At 44.7% G+C, this 16,306-nt stretch overlaps 1 protein-coding gene across 1 annotated transcript; it reads left to right on the forward strand.

Annotated features, from left to right (window-relative positions):
• Positions 1–798: 798 nt before the first annotated feature.
• LOC309552902 (olfactory receptor 10A7-like) lies at positions 799–1,737 on the forward strand (the record flags this gene model as incomplete). Its single annotated transcript, XM_082253811.1, has 1 exon — positions 799–1,737. One exon carries the CDS (start codon positions 799–801, stop codon positions 1,735–1,737), a length of 939 nt encoding a protein of 312 aa, XP_082109937.1.
• Between the last annotated feature and the right edge of the window lie 14,569 nt (positions 1,738–16,306).

Raw genomic sequence — 16,306 nt, forward strand, 5'->3', positions numbered from 1 at the left:
TTTTCATGCACTGTGTCACAATACACTGATAGATTGGTGCACTGTGAAGCACCTCAATTGGCATACATTGGATATGCCCGCCGCCTTCCGAGGCCACCGAAGACCCGATCAAAGCTGCATTTGGCTCTGATCGGGTCTCCATGCAAAAACCCGGAAGTGATGTCATGGCATCACTTACGGGTACTGGCGCTAGATTCAAAAAAAGGACTTGGCGTTTTGAATGCTTTTAAGTGCAGAGGAGGGGTTTGGGGATTTTCAGACCCCCATATCCCTCCACAAGAGTACCTGTCAAGTAAAAAAAAAAAACAATGTTTTTTAAATGTATGAAAATATCGGCCCATATCGGCCAATATCGATACGCGATGACCAAAATATCGGTATCGGCAATGAAAAAACTATATCGGTCGATCACTACTTTATTCTGGCCTGCAGTAATTGTAGAATTTAAATTACATGAAGCCCTAGCTGCCTTCCGAATGATCAAATTCAAACCTAGTTTACCATTTCTCTGAGATAAAACCTTGTAAGTGGCAATTTTTACTGTAATTTCAATAACCAAATTGTTGCAAGTTTTTTTTTTTTTTTATTGGAATTACCTAGGAATGAATCTCTATAGACATAATCAGCCCTTTTTAAATTGTATTCTGCTCGGTTCTGCCTATTAATTCATTTGAGTTTTACATGCTTGGTAAATAGTTTTCAAATTGTACTGTAGCAACATTTTTAATACTACGATAAACAAAATGAAAATATATTCTAAAATTGTATTTTTCATTATGTAATCACAGAAAGCCAATCATGGGTAAACAGAATGGGACAGAAATAACAGAATTTCTCCTTTTGGGTTTTCAAAACTTGGGCAGATTAAAGATCGTTATCTTCACTTTCATACTTGTAGCTTATACTTCAGCACTTTTTATTGATGTTTTGATTATCGTATTGCTCACAAAAAGATCAAGTCTTACCTCCCCCATGTACTTTTTTCTCAAACATTTCTTGTTTTCAGAAATGTTGGTGGGAACTCTTATTGTCCCCAATATGCTGAAGATCGTATGGCTAAAAGGAGCGTTCATATCCATTCCTGGTTGCATCGCTCAGAGTTATCTCTATTGTGCCTCAGGTAGTACAGAGTGTTATCTTCTTGCAACTATGGCCTATGACCGGTACCTGGCCATATGTAAGCCTTTACTCTATAACAAAATTATGAGCCAGAATCTTCAGTATTCCCTAGTAATCTTTTGCTGGATGCTTGGCTTTACATCAACATTGATAACAATGAGTCTTCTGACTCAGCTTAAGTTCTGTGGACCCAACATCATTGACCATTACTTCTGTGATCTTGCTCCCTTTGTTGACCTTGCTTGCTCAGACACTTCAGTTCTTGAGATGGAAGTATTTATCCTCTCATTTCCTATCATGGTCATACCATTCATTTTGATTTTAGTGAGCTACAGTTGTGTTGTCATTACCATTCTAGGCATGTCCTCTATTTCCGGGAGGAAGAAAGCTTTCTCAACCTGTAGCTCTCACCTCTCCGTAGTGACAATGTTTTATGGATCCTTAATAATAATTTATCTGGTTCCATCAAGCTCACAAACCCTTAACAAGATGATATCAGTAATTTACACAGTGGTAACACCCTTGTTTAATCCCTTCATATATAGTATAAGAAATCAGGATATTCGAGCAGTCATACGTGCATTAATTACCTTTCAACCAATACATAACAAGAATTAAAAAAACAAAAAGACCGATAACACCATCTGCTTTGGATTTCCTTTTTTTTTCTTTACCAGTGACTGCCAAAGCATAAAATGATTTTGACTTTTGATAAAGTACTTAATTAGCATTGCGTTTATGCTATTCATGTTGATTTTAATACGTGTAACTTTTAAAAACATTAAATTACAACATATTTTCTGGGGATTTTTAATTAAAATTTTATCAAAAAAATGGTGTTTACTTTAAACGTATGTATTTTACTTTATACATTTTTATGGCTGTTTTATGGAATTCTGAACAGACATGGAGAGACCATTTTTAATTTATTAACAGTGTCCCTTCTATGAATTAAAAACCCCAACATTAAAGGTCGTTTGAACTAACCACTTAATGAGCTATGCCCATATATCATGTAACATCTGGAATCATTTTTGTGACATCTGAGCCTTACAACACCTTAGACTTTTGAAGTATGCAAGTGCAGATTTTTTTTTTTTTTTTTAAATAATATTTTTATTATCTTAAGCTATTTTGAAACTGTCTTAATTTATCAAAAAAATGGTGTTTACTTTAAACGTGTGTATTTTACTTTATACATTTTTATGGCTGTTTTATGGAATCCTGAACAGACATGGAGACATGGAGAGACCATTTTTATTTTATTGACAGTGTCCCTTCTATGAGTTAAAAACCCCAACATTAAAGGTCATTTGAACTAACCACTTAATGAGTTATGCCCATATATCATTTAACATCTTGAATAATTTTTGTGACATCAGAGCCTTATAACACCTTAGACCTTTGAAGTACGTAAATGCAGATTTTTTTTTTTTTAAATATTTTTATTAGCTATTTTGAAACTGTCTCAATTTATTAGTATTTTTTAATGTTCTTTCAATAAAAATAATTCAGGAATTCATTGTTACGCTTGATATAACTCACAGCAGAGTTGCTGCTTGTTAAGGGCCACATAGAATTTGTAGCGCAGTTTATTCATGTTTGGTAATATTTTTAGCACTAATCACTGTATTAGTGTCACTGGTCCCCAAAATATGTCTTAAGTGTCAGTTAGTGTCCAATTTTTCTGCCGCAATATAAGTTGCTGATCGCCGCCATTACTAATAGAAAACAAAAAATGTAAAAATTCCATAAATATATCCCATAGTTTGTAGACGCTATAACTTTTGCCCAAACCAATCAATATACAATATATTACTGAAAGTATTGGGACACCTGCCTTTACATGCACATGAACTTTAATAGCATGCCAATCTTAGTCCGTAGGGTTCAATATTAAGTTGGCCCACCCTTTGCAGCTATAACAGCTTCAACTCTTCTGGGAAGGGTGTCCACAAGGTTTAGGAGTGTGTCTATAGGAATGTTTGACCATTCTTCCAGAAGAGCATTTGTGAGGTCAGGCACTGATGTTAGATGAGAAGGCCTGGCTCGCAGTCTGTGCTCTAATTTATGCCAAAGTTGTTCCGCTCTATTCGGGTTGAGGTCAGGACTCTATGTAGGCCACTTAAGTTCCTCCACCCCAAACGCATTCATCCATGTCTTTATGGACCTTGCTTTTTGAACTTGTCCAATTCCTTTGGTGAAGGGGTAATTATGGTGTGGGGTTGTTTTTCAGGGGTTGGGCTTGGCCCCTTAGTTCAAGTGAAAGGAACTCCTGAGGTGTCAGCATATTGATCAATTTCATGCTTTCAAATTTGTGGGAACAGTTTGGGGTTGGCGCTACCAGATCAACATTAATGCACTACAGTGCCTACTTGTTCAACATTAGTGCCTGACCTCACAAATGCGCTTCTGGAAAAATGGTCAAACATTCTCATAGACACACTCTAAAAACATGTGGACAGCTTTTTCAAAATAGCAGAAGCTGTTTTAGCTGCAAAAGGTGGGCCAACTCAATACTGAACCCTACAGACTAACACTGGGATGCCATTAAAGTCCATGTGTGGGTAAAGGCAATACTTTTAGTAATATAGTGTAGGTTGGAATGCTAATTGGTAATGGTGGTACATTGCAGTAAAACAAACACCTGAAGCCAGCCTTAAGTATATGTAAACCCTCACCTTGTAAAACAACCTATTCAGTTTACAACAGAAATGGAAGAAAAAAAAAATTGTACAGATATAAAAAGAAATGTATAAATAAATTATAAATACCTTTTTCCCTTTTTTAAACATGATCACATACCCTCTGTTCTAAGCTGTATACAGTAACAGCTGGGGGAGGAGAAACAGCAGCACACTTATCTTACCGGGAGGGGGAGAATTGAAGACAAATCTGATCATTGGAGGAGAGCAGGCTGAGTACCCAGGATAGATAGAAAACTGACCACAGTGTATTCTCCTGCTTCTCCATGCATTCAAGCGTGAAGATAAAAAAACCTTCTCTCTGCAGTGGCCCCCATCCCGCTGCCTCACCAATCCATACATGAGCCCCCTCCAATCCAGCGATGTTCGTGATAGCTTTGGCTGTATTGGGGACTTTCCCTCCTCATTGGCTGAGACTGTCAATCACAGCCAGTGAGCCAATAAGGAGAGGGCGTGGGGATGGGGGGGGGGTGAGCTGTACCTCAATGTGTCTTATGGACGCATAGAGCAGTGGCTCAGGAAGGAGCACACAGTGTTGCCCCCACTTGACAAGTTTGTTTTCTTTTTCTTTTTTTGGTGGGGGGGGGCAGACACAGCCCTTTTGTCTTGTGCTTTCATCCCTCAGCCATTTATGATAGAAGCTAAACATTTTTTTCTTGTATTAAACATTGTTAGTTGCAATTATTAGTATATATACTGAATTCTTATATAGTATAAGCATTTTTTTACTGGAATTAAATAGCTGCTATCCTCACTAGACATAATTGAGTAAAGTGGAAAAATAAGGCCCATAAGGTTATTTTACTGGCATTGCTATTTTATCCCCTTCCCTCTCACCTTGGCATCCCTTTAAAAGGTTCTGAACGTTCAGGGGTTGGGAAGGATTGGCAAAAATGTGATCACTGTGATTGGCTATCACTTGATTGGGAGCTGCATCTGCTGTCTACCAATCATTAGTAGGGACCAAGAGCTGTCATTGATCACTTTGTTTCTGTACTGACGAAAACAATGCATATGTGGAAGTGGCATTGGCGATTTAACCAAAACCATTTGAGGGTATCATCCATAAAAAAGACAACTTGAAAAAAGTGGAACTATGAATATGGTTATGTATATACTGTATTTCACTATTGGAGGGGTATTCAAAGTCCCACTTTAATTTTCCCCAGGGCCGGCGCCAAGCATAAGGCAGCCAAGGAGGCCGCCTGAGGGCGCAAGAGGAGGGAGGGCGCCAAAGCAAGAGAATCCCGACCCGAGCAATGAAAGAAGAGCGAGCCGCCCGACGCCCGCACTGTACCAGCAGCCCGGCAGCTTTACACTGAGTTGACTGAACAAGACTGAGGAGGCTGCGCCGCCCGCACTGCCGCACAGCCCCGCCCCCGGCCGCTGTTTAATTCACTGACCTGGCTCTGGCTGGCTGTTCTCAATTCGCAGCCTTGCAGGCAGCAGCAGCAGCATCACTCAGGCTCAGCATGATCGGATGATGATCCATCCATCTATGATCCATCCCCTACAGTCAGTCAGCAGTGCACCGTGACTGTCCCTTCCCCTTGTCGGATGTTTCTTTCTCTGAGTTGGTGGGCGGGGTCGGGGTGTGTAGCTGCCTCTAGTCTTCACTCCTCCTCCTACAGAGACTCCTCCTACCCTCAGGCTGGCTGATCTCGACAAACAGGACAGGAGGAGACATCACAGCACAGCAGGCAGCCCGGGAATCTTCATTACCACCTGCTTTACTGTAAGTGACTGAGCAGCACAGTGCACACACACACACTGTCACTACATACATTACAGCCCTAACCTGCTGCCACTTATCACTCTACCCTAACCTGGAAATTCAGGATCCCCATTGACAGTTTCCCCTTGCCATTAAGATTGGGAAAGAATGTAATGCAGTGTGATCTGCATTGCATGACATTCAGTTAAGCACAGGGGAGACATGCAGGGTCTTTTAAATCTGTCACCAAAAATGTATAACTCAGGGGACTTTTTGTCCCCTATGTGATGAAAAAAAAAGGTTAATGTAGAATTCCCCCTAACACTAAAATCCCTGCATCTACAGACATACATGATCTAACACAGCCTATCTAGCCTTGTAATAAAGAAATCAGTATAATTACATACCTTTTCTGAAGCCGATCCGACACTGAGCTGTCAGCCGCAGCTTCTCTGTGGAAGGCGGGCGCAGGGGACACTACCAACAACGGAAGCCCCATAGTGAGTCTATGGGTGACGTCACTTACCATTTATTTCACTGCCATTGTCAGCCTTGTCCTCTGCAGAGCTTCCGCCGCTGGAGATCGGATCAGATCCACTTAAAAAAAGGTAAGTATACTGATTTCTACTTTACAGGTCTCTATAGGTTAGTGTTAGATCATGGAAGTCTGTAGATGCAGATATTTTAGTTTTAGGGTGGACTTACACTTTAAGTACAAACATTTTTTTGTTCATTGTCCCCCACCCCCACATATACGCATGTACAAAGATAAATGCACGCGGGGGGTGCCTGCGCATGAAAACGTCTGCGCATTAAAATGTGCGATACACATGTTAGATATCATACAGAACTTTGACCTCTTTAACTTCTGAGGTCACAAGTGCTTGACATCTGTCAGATATTTGAAGCCATTTTGCTCAAAAAAGCGACAATGCAGGTATAGCAGCTTTCTCCCAAGAGCGGCCCCGACGTCAGTTCCGGTGCAGGCGCCATCATACCTTGCAAAACAGCTTCTGTGCATGCCCAGAAGCTGTGCAGGGATGACGCTGAGGCACCGGAAGTGACGGCGGGGCCGGTGCAGTGCATCGTGGGACCGAAGAAGACGGAAGAGGACACAGAAGAGGATCGCGCTGGCTTCAGCTGCCCACACCTGAGATGGCAGTGCTGGACAATACATTTTCAAGGTAAGTATTTCTTCTTGCAGGTAAGTGCAACATGGGACAGATCAGAGGCTAGCCATTGTGGAATGCACTAGCCCTGACTGTCCCGGGGGGATTTTTATTAAAAAAAACGTTCACTGGGTGGAACTCCGCTTTAAATCTTTGAGCTAAATGGCTGTGAAGTGTTACTTTTTGAGTGAAGTGGCTGCAAATATGCGGCAGATAAAACATACTTTTCCTGACAGACTCCATGGCAGCATACGTATCGGGTTTGGCCCCGCCTCCAAACCTACCCATAGGACCTCACTCCCATAAATCTTTGCTCCTGTTCAGCACACGTGTTCTTTTTTTGTCCTCCAAAGGATTACCTGATATCCTACCTGAAGATGGATTCCGGGTGATGGATGGCTCTACCAGTCGGGTATGGAGCTCTCCAATAAGCCCCAGCTGCTGCGGGGTATGGAGTAGGGGCGAAGATGTATGCAGCCTTGGCCAAAAAGCCCAGCTGCTGCGGGTGGCCGGTACCCTAAGAATGAGATAAGTCCGGTGTGTGCATCCATCCCTGGTGATCTGCGGTTCGTGAGTACAAAGTCCTCCATGGCAGCTATTTTGTTTATATTATTGCTTGCTAGTGCCTTTATGTCTTACCTGGTTTTATCCTGCTTTCCCTGGTGGCTAGTGGTCCGGGGCCGGTCAGCGATTCACTTCCTGACCGGCCTCCGGTGCGCGCTACTGCGCATGTGCGGCGCCTCGGGAACGAGGCTTGGTTCTCGCGCAGGCGCAGTGTAAGCACGGCGCATGCGCAGTGAGCTGGCATTGGTGGCGATCGCTGATGACGTCACCAGGCGCCATATTTAAACCCCAGAGCTGTCAGCAGTGTTGTGTTTGTACACACTGCTGATACTGGGTGTTACACATACGAAGATCGTTCGTTTTGTGGTCGTTTTGCTGTGCTCTGCCGCTCTGCCTGCTAACCTTGGTTCCTGGTGAGTACTGGCCCCAGTTTGGGAGCAACCCCCCCCCCCCCGCTTTGCTGGTTTTTTCTGACATGCTGTCCGGCTCATTCTTGTAGGTCAGCATCAGAATGGAAGCTACTTTGCCCTCCGGTGGTCAGCCCGCCCCTAACAGGTATTTGGGGCTTCTTGGTGGGGTTGTGGGTTATAGGGGGTGGGGGTAGGAACTTAAGTGTTCCTAGCTTCCTGTCTGTTTTTCTGTTTTTTCTCTTGTTACAGCCCTCCTCGTTCAGAGACTAGGCACTCTTCTCAAAGAAGTGAAAGGCGCTCGAGCTCTCGCCACCGGCACTCTACAGGAAAGTCCCGTTCGGGCTCACATCATCGCAAAGCGTCTACTTCAGCCAGCCATGCACGGAGACCTGACAAAGCAGGTTGCAGGGGCTGTGGCGCTAGTGTCCCGGAGAGGAAGCTTTTCTGTGACAGATGTTTCTCCCAGGCTGCGGGAGAAAGGGATACTTCCGATCAACGCATTGAGGCTTTGGTCAAGAGAGTAGTAAAGGACTCTTTGGCAGAGATGGGTGTCAGTCGTTCTCAAGACACTGCAACGGCTTCCCCAAGCCCTTCCCCTGTAGCACTCCAGGTACAGGAAGATTTCGAGTCGGCCCACACAAGCCATCAGTCGATGCTCTTGTCAGGTAGCGACTCTGAAGATGAGGATCCCTGCCTGGGTTTTGAATATACCTTGGTGCCTTCCCTGGTTAAAGCGGTCAGAGAGACCTTAAATTGGGAAGAGTCAGCTGTTCCCCCTCCCAAGCAGAAGAAGTACTTTAAACAGCTCAATAAGGAGCGTGTTAATTTTCCCTTCCTGGGAGAGTTGGGTGAAATTATCTTGGAGGAGTGGAGAAAGGTGGAACGAAAGAATTCCTTAGTATCCAAGATGGCTAAACTTTACCCCTTCAAAGAGGATGATGTGAAACATCTTGAGTCTCCTCCTCTAGTTGACGCAGCAGTCATGAGACTGGTCAAGCACGTGACCCTTCCCTTAGAGGATACGGTCTCATTTAAAGACCCGTTGGACCGAAGGATGGACTCTGATTTGAAAAGAATCTACCTTACAGCAGGTATGGCCTGTAAGCCAGTCCTGGCTTTAGCCGCTCTATCCAAAGCCATGGAGTCTTGGGCTGATGTGGTAGACGAATCGGTCAGATCGGTGTCGGAGGAGGTGGCCAGAAGCACTCCAATCCAGGAGCTTAGGCTGGGCGCGTCGTTCCTTGGGGAGGCTTCCATAGACCTGATCCGTCTATTGGCAAGGGTTATGCTGTCCTCGGTCACAGCTAAGAGAGCTCTTTGGCTCCGCCCTTGGGTTGCGGATCCGGCATCAAAGCAAGTTTGGTGCCGTATTCCCTTTGAGGGGTCCTCCCTTTTCGGGAATAAACTTGATGAGGCCATAACCCGGGCTACAGGTGGTAAGTCTGGGTTTCTTCCCCAGGATCGGCGCCAGTTCAACGTCAAGAAAGGACAGCCTGCCAGAAAATTTGTTCCTGACCGGGCCAGGGAAGCTCGTTCTTATAGACCTGGTCGGGAGTTCAACCGGAACTGGAGATCCAGACAGTCTTCCAGGAAGACGACAAAGAATGTCTCCTCGGGGGACCGTGAGCCCACTAAGTCCTTTTGAAGGTGGGCCCGCTCAGACATGTCGGGTGGGTGCGCGTCTACGCTCCTTCCGGCATGTCTGGGCGGCTTCGATTCAGGACCCCTGGGCCGTCAGGACGGTGTCTTCAGGCCACAAGTGGGTCTTCAAGGAGAGGCCAGGCTCAAGGTTCCTGCCTACTGCCATACCATTCCTAGAAGAAAGGCGTCAGATTTTGTTTTCTTACGTCGAAGCTCTCATTGCTCAAGGGGCTGTCATCTCCGTTCCAGAGTCCGAGCGAGGCCAAGGAATATATTCTCCGCTCTTTCTGGTCCAAAAGAAGAACGGATCATGGAGACCAGTAATAGATTTGACCTTCTTGAACAAATTCATAAAAAAAGAAAGGTTCAAAATGGAGACCCTGTTGTCCATACAGCAGTCAGTCCAGCCGGCAGATTGGATGGTGTCCATCGACTTGAAAGATGCCTACTTTCATGTCCCTGTGGACGAAGATTTTCAAAGGTTTCTCCGGTTCGAAGTGGGAGGATTACATCTTCAGTTTATCTGTCTCCCATTCGGGCTCTCAACATCTCCACGGACCTTTTCAAAAATCTTATTGGCCGTGGTAGCCCTACTGAGATTGAAAGGTATCCGTCTTCACCACTATTTGGACGATCTCCTCCTGTTGTCCCAAGACAGAGACCAACTATTAGTTCATCTGGAGCAGGTCGTGTCCACTCTCCAGAAGTTTGGTTGGTTACTCAACAAGGAGAAGAGTCACCTGATTCCAACTCAGTCCCTGATCTACTTGGGCGCTCTGTTCGACACAGAGAAGGTGACTATCTCTCTTCCAGAGGAAAAAATAGGGACACTTCGAGACAGGATTCGCTTTGCCCTCTCATCCTCTCATCTTCAGGCACGTCAATGCCTGAAGGTGATCGGGACTATGGTCGCAGTAGTCCCCATGGTGAAGTGGGCCCTGTGGAGGATGAGACCCTTTCAGAAGGGATTCCTTCAGCAATGGGATACGTGGCATCTGGATCAACGCATCTTCTTAACCCCTTCAATGAGAGCGAGTCTCCCCTGGTGGTTGGGCAGAGACCACCTGCTGAACTGCCACTCTCTGAAGCCAGCTCCGTGGGTAGTGGTTACCTCGGATGCCAGCAACATAGGCTGGGGTGCCCACTGTCTGTCGGAGGTGGCACAGGGCAGGTGGGAGTTTTCCACTCGAGGAATAGTATCCAACATACTAGAACTCCGAGCAGCATTCCAAGCTCTTCGGGCATTTTCTCACCTGACAAAAGACCAACCTGTCATGCTGCGTCTGGACAACATCAGGAAGCAAGGGGGAACACGCAGCTGGTCCCTATTGAGGGAAGTGGAGCCGATTATGTCCTGGGCACAGAAAAATCTCTCGAATCTTTCAGCGGTTTATGTTCCAGGAGTCCAGAATGTCAAAGCAGACTTCTTGTCCAGAGTGGATCTGGACAACAACGAGTGGTCCCTTCACAAGGAAACGTTCGACTGGATCCTAACATTGGGGCTCTCTCCAGAGGTAGACCTCTTCGCCTCTCCCTGCAATCACAAACTGCCGAGGTACTATTCAAGATTCAGAGATCCACAAGCATCAGGGATAGATGCACTCTCGGATCAGTGGAGATTCCACAGGGCATACGCCTTCCCACCAATTCCGATTGTGCTACAGTTTCTTCGGAGACTCAGGTCGGAGCCAGTGGAGGTAGTGGCGGTAATTCCCTTCTGGCCGAACAGGCCATGGTTTCCCCTTCTGACGCTACTCAGTGTCCGAGACCCAATCCCGCTACCCTTCAGACCGGATCTGTTGTCCCAGGGGTCTGTACTCCATCCGTGCCCAGACCGTCTACATCTCAGGGTCTGGATGTTGAGAGGAGGAGGATACAGGCTTTAGGCTGTCCAGAAACGGCAATCTCGACACTGCTTAGTGCTAGAAGAAGCTCAACGAACAGGGTTTATCAGAGAATCTGGGAAAAATTTTCTGCACAGTTGACTACAAGGCCTGATCCTCAATCTTCAATTAAGATCCAGGATGTATTGAGCTTTCTCCAATCAGGCCTGGACTTGCCTCTATCAGTGAGTTCGCTCAGAGTCCAGGTCTCGGCTATTTCCGCTTTTACAGGGATCTCCTGGGCCACTCATGCCCTAATTCGTCAGTTCTTCCAAGGGGCAGTGAGAATCAGACCTCAGAGAAAACCCAGGTTTCCCAAGTGGGATCTGCCACTAGTTCTGGATTTCCTGGCGGGTCAGATTCAAGACAGGTCTGATTCTTTGACCATAAGAGAGCTTACACTGATAACAGTGTTTCTGGTAGCTGTAACCTCAGCAAAAAGAGTGTCGGAAATTGGGTCCTTTGGGACACAAGAGCCTTTCTTAACATTTTTTCCTGACAGAGTGGTGCTCATTCCCATGCTGGATGCGAGACCAAAAAGGACTTCTGTCTTCCATGAAAACATAGAAACAGTGTTACCAACCTTTAGACAAGAAGAGGAAGATTCTTTGGTTCATCCTCTGGATGTTGGAAAATGTATTAAGAAATATTTAGATGCCACTTCCTCTTTCAGAAAATCAGAACATCTCTTTGTTACCTTCTATGGAAAAAACAAAGGTTCAAGAGCCTCGACAAGATCCATTTCCTCTTGGATCATCCAGACCATCCAGTGGGCTTATAGGGCTAAGGGCTTGACCCCTCCAGCAGTAGTTACAGCTCATTCGACGCGGAGCATCTCTACCTCCTGGGCAGTATCCAGACATGTGGCTCCTGAAGTCATCTGCAGAGCAGCGTCGTGGTCCTCTATTAACACGTTCCTATCCCATTACTGTGTTGAGCCAGCGGCTCTTTCGTCGGTGAATTTTGGTTTGCAAGTCCTGTCTGTTTGACAAAATGCATTAAACTTTTCTGTTCAGCACCTGCCCACCCTGTGTGTACGGCAAGTTATTTCCCGATACGTATGCTGCCATGTAGTCTGTCAGGAAAACGGAAAATTTATATCAAATACTTACCGTAATTTTCCTTTCCTGATGGACTCCATGGCAGCAGGAGTTCCCTCCCGGATTTCTGTGGAGGATAGTTACAGAACACGTGTGCTGAACAGGAGCAAAGATTTATGGGAGTGAGGTCCTATGGGTAGGTTTGGAGGCGGGGCCAAACCCGATACGTATGCTGCCATGGAGTCCATCAGGAAAGGAAAATTACGGTAAGTATTTGATATAAATTTTCCGTTTTTTTTGGGTGTTCTTTTTTTTTTTCTGTAAATTACTTTCTCTAAGCAGTAAAACCACTGTAGCTTAATGGAGTACAAATAAAGTGCATGCCATATGGGGAGGGGGGGGGGGTGGGAGGAAGAATGGGGGGGGGCACCAAAATGCATCTTCGCCTGTGTAGTCAAAAATCCTTGCACCGGCCCTGATTTTCCCTCTTTTTTCAATTTGTTTATGTACTAGGGGCAAGCAGTGAGTGTGATCTCAGCACAGAAACTTGGGCCACCAGTGACGCATTTGTAACATGTGGGCATTAAAGCCCACTCTTTTGCCACTTCACATATGTGTTACATGGGCAGAAACAGGTTTAAGTATTGATGTTGATATAAATCAGGGATCCTCAAACTACGACCCTCCAGCTGTTGCGGAACTACACATCCAATGAGGCATTGTAAAATTCTGATATTCACAGACATGACAAGGCATGATGGGAATTGTAGTTACTGAACAACTGGAGCACCATCGTTTGAAGACCCCTGATATAAATAATCTGGCTCCAGGGCAGGATGCTTCTACACCCCAGATGATCTCCAGAGTCTCCTTGGCTTGTAGTGCGATGTATCCAAAATTGAAATTTAAGCTCCACACCACAGTAAGGGGACAATGCAAATCGTATCCAACGTGTTTTGGGGGTCCAAAAATGCCCACTTTGTCAGGATTGATTGAAAACAATGTATATGGACTAGAAAGCAGGTGATGACAAGGCCTAAGCTCTTAAAGTGGTTCTAAAAGCAGAAGGTTTTTTTATCTTAATGCATTCTATGCATTAAGATAAAAAACCGTCAGTGTGCAGCAGCCCCCCTCAGCCCCCCTAATACTTACCTAAGCCCCATTACCTAAGTGCCTCGGCCGTCTGGGACTCTCCCTCTTGATTGGCTGAGACACAGCAGTTGTGCCATTGGCTCCCACTGCTGTCAATCACAGTCAGTGAGCCAATGAGGAAAGGGAGGGGGACGGGCTTGAACCGTGGCTCCTTGTCCGAATGGAAAAACAGAGCTGCGGCTCGGGTGCCCCAATAGCAAGCTGCTTGCTGTGGAGGCTCTTCACAGGAGCTCCAGCCAGGATCATTGGCGAGGGACCCGAGAAGAGAAGGATCCAGGCTGCTCTGTGCAAAATCACTGCACAGAGCAGGTAAGTCAGGGGAGGACTGGGCCAGGGGGCAGGGGGGCAATTGCCCCCCTGGGCCACTCTGATGTCCTGTAAAAAGGCTGCACCACTTCTGCCACAGACATGCCTAAAGGATTCCTGGTGAAGAGAAGTAAAAAGTCCCCACCACTAAGTGCGGAATGAAGACAAGGACAGAGCACAGGCCTCCCTCCCCAGCATAGATGGTTTAAACTGTCTGAGCAGAGTCTGGTTCCATGCCCCACTGAAGACTCTCCTCCCCTGGCCAGCCCCAACCAAGCTGTCCCAGCTCCCCCCAATCGCCCCCTGCTGACCAGGTCTGGACCCTGGATTCAACCGGTGAGTAGAGAGTACCTGAAGCAGGGCTTCAGCCTGTAAAAGGGGTCAGGTGGAGGATGGGAAGAGGAAGAGTGGGAGGTGGACCGAGTCGCTGCACCATGGGCCTCTGGTTTGTACTTGCCCCCTGGGCCGAAAGTTGCCCCTGAGGTAAGTATAACATGTTTGTTATTTTTAAAGAAAAAAAAACTTTAGTATAACTTATAACTAAATAAGCAAACTGGAAGAAATAAATTGAAAAGGTCCAATTCACTTTCTTTCCATTCACATTGTTTTTAATCACTCCCTGATAATGTTGGTGTTTGCCACTCTTTGTAGCCAACACATTGGTTACTCTTTGGCTTGTCCCCCTGAATTTCATTGGAATAAAATTGTATCTCGACTTTTTAGCAGTTGTCTGGCACTTTAATTTCCATTTTTGTTTCATTATATTCAGTAGACATAATGCAGCCCACTTTTAGATGAATCACTCTCAATTTAGCCGGCTAATCCATTGAGTTTATCATGTCAATATTTTTACATTTGCACTCTTGCAACATTTTTAATGACTCATTATCATACAAAATTATATTTTTTAAATTCTAAAATATAATTTTTTTTTTTTTTTTGATCACAGAAAGTCAATGATGAGAGAACCAAATGGGACAGAAATAGCATATTTTTTTCTTCTGGGATTTCCAGTCATGGGAAGATTCACGATTGTTATCTTCACTTTCATACTTGCAGCTTATACTGCAACAAACGTTATTGATACTTTGATTATCATATTGCTCTCAACCAAAACAAACTTTGGCTCGCCCATGTACTTTTTTCCCAAACATGTTTTATTTTCAGAAATGTTAGTAGTGACCCTTATTGTCCCCAATATGTTGAGGGTAATATGGCTGAGAGGAGCCTTCATATCTATTCCTGGTTGCATCGCTCAGAGTTATCTTTATTGTGCCTCAGCTAGTATAGAGGGTTATCTTCTTGCACCAATGGCCTATGACCGGTACCTGGCCATATGTAAGCCTTTGCTCTATAACAGAATTATGAGCCAACATCTTCAGTATGTTCTGGTTACCTTTTGCTGGATGTTTGGCTTTTCAACAGCATTGATCACAACAAGTCTTCTAACTCAGCTTAAATTCTGTGGCCCAACATCATTGATCATTACTTCTGTGACCTTTCTCCATTTGTAGACCTTGCATGCTCAGATATTTTAGCTATACAGACAGAAATATGTCCTCTCATTTCCCATTATGGTCATACCATTTATTTTTCTTAGTCTTAGTTTTATGGGTCTTAGTGGGCTGATTTAATAGCCATCTTTAGTATGTCATCTAGTTTTGGAAGGAAGAAGGCATTGTCCAGCTGCAGTTCTCACCTGTCAGTAGTAAGTATGTTTTATGGAAGCTTAAATATGATCTATCTTGTTTGAGCAAGCTCACAGACTTTTAAAAAGATTATATCAATTATTTACATGCAGAAAAAAAAAAAAAAGAAATCCAAGCTATGTTAATTACATTGATAACCTTACAGTTTCCCTACTGCCATCCAAGTGTATACAACCCCAAAAATGGGTATCACATAAGTTTGTTTTTGCACGTATGTCGTTTTTGGTATATATAGCCTGTTATGTTTCATTCTTTCTTTGCTGTAAATTTCCTGGTGATCCTGCCAGTTCCTCTTGTGTCCTCTTTTAATCTAACCATTTCAAACACAGAAGCAGATCTATGCTGGCGTGGTCAGTTTGTATATCTGGTTACAGGGTGGCAAGCCAATGCATGGCATGACTATGTCACCCATAGTCAGCTTTGCCACCATGCCCTGTGCTCAGCCCTGCAGAACCTGATAATAGTGGCCCCTGGCAGGGATACCTGGTGTTGGTCACAGCAGACTCCGCCACTACCCTGCAGAATGGTTTGCAATTCGGGAGACAAGGAGAGTGACTAGAAAAAAACAAGTAGACCGTGCTTATAAATAATAAATTTGATAATAAAAACATGCAATGTGAAAAAGTGCTCATAAAGTCCCATATATTGTGCTATGTTTCTTTAAAATTAATCACTCAAAGAAAACACCCATGACTTGTGACAAAATCCACTCCTCCACCGGCATCCACATGCACAATCCACTCACCAGATGACCCCCACTACAGGTAGTCAACACAAGTTTTAAGCCAATGATCGGAGCCGTCAAAAAATGTGTATATTCGGGTATGTATGTCCCCCATACATAGATAGTCAACAACAGCTTTGGAGACCACAAATTGGAGCCATCAGATGTAG

The sequence above is a fragment of the Pelophylax lessonae genome (assembly GCF_965119305.1).
Source record: "Pelophylax lessonae genome assembly, chromosome: 4".
NCBI classification, from domain to species: domain Eukaryota; kingdom Metazoa; phylum Chordata; class Amphibia; order Anura; family Ranidae; genus Pelophylax; species Pelophylax lessonae.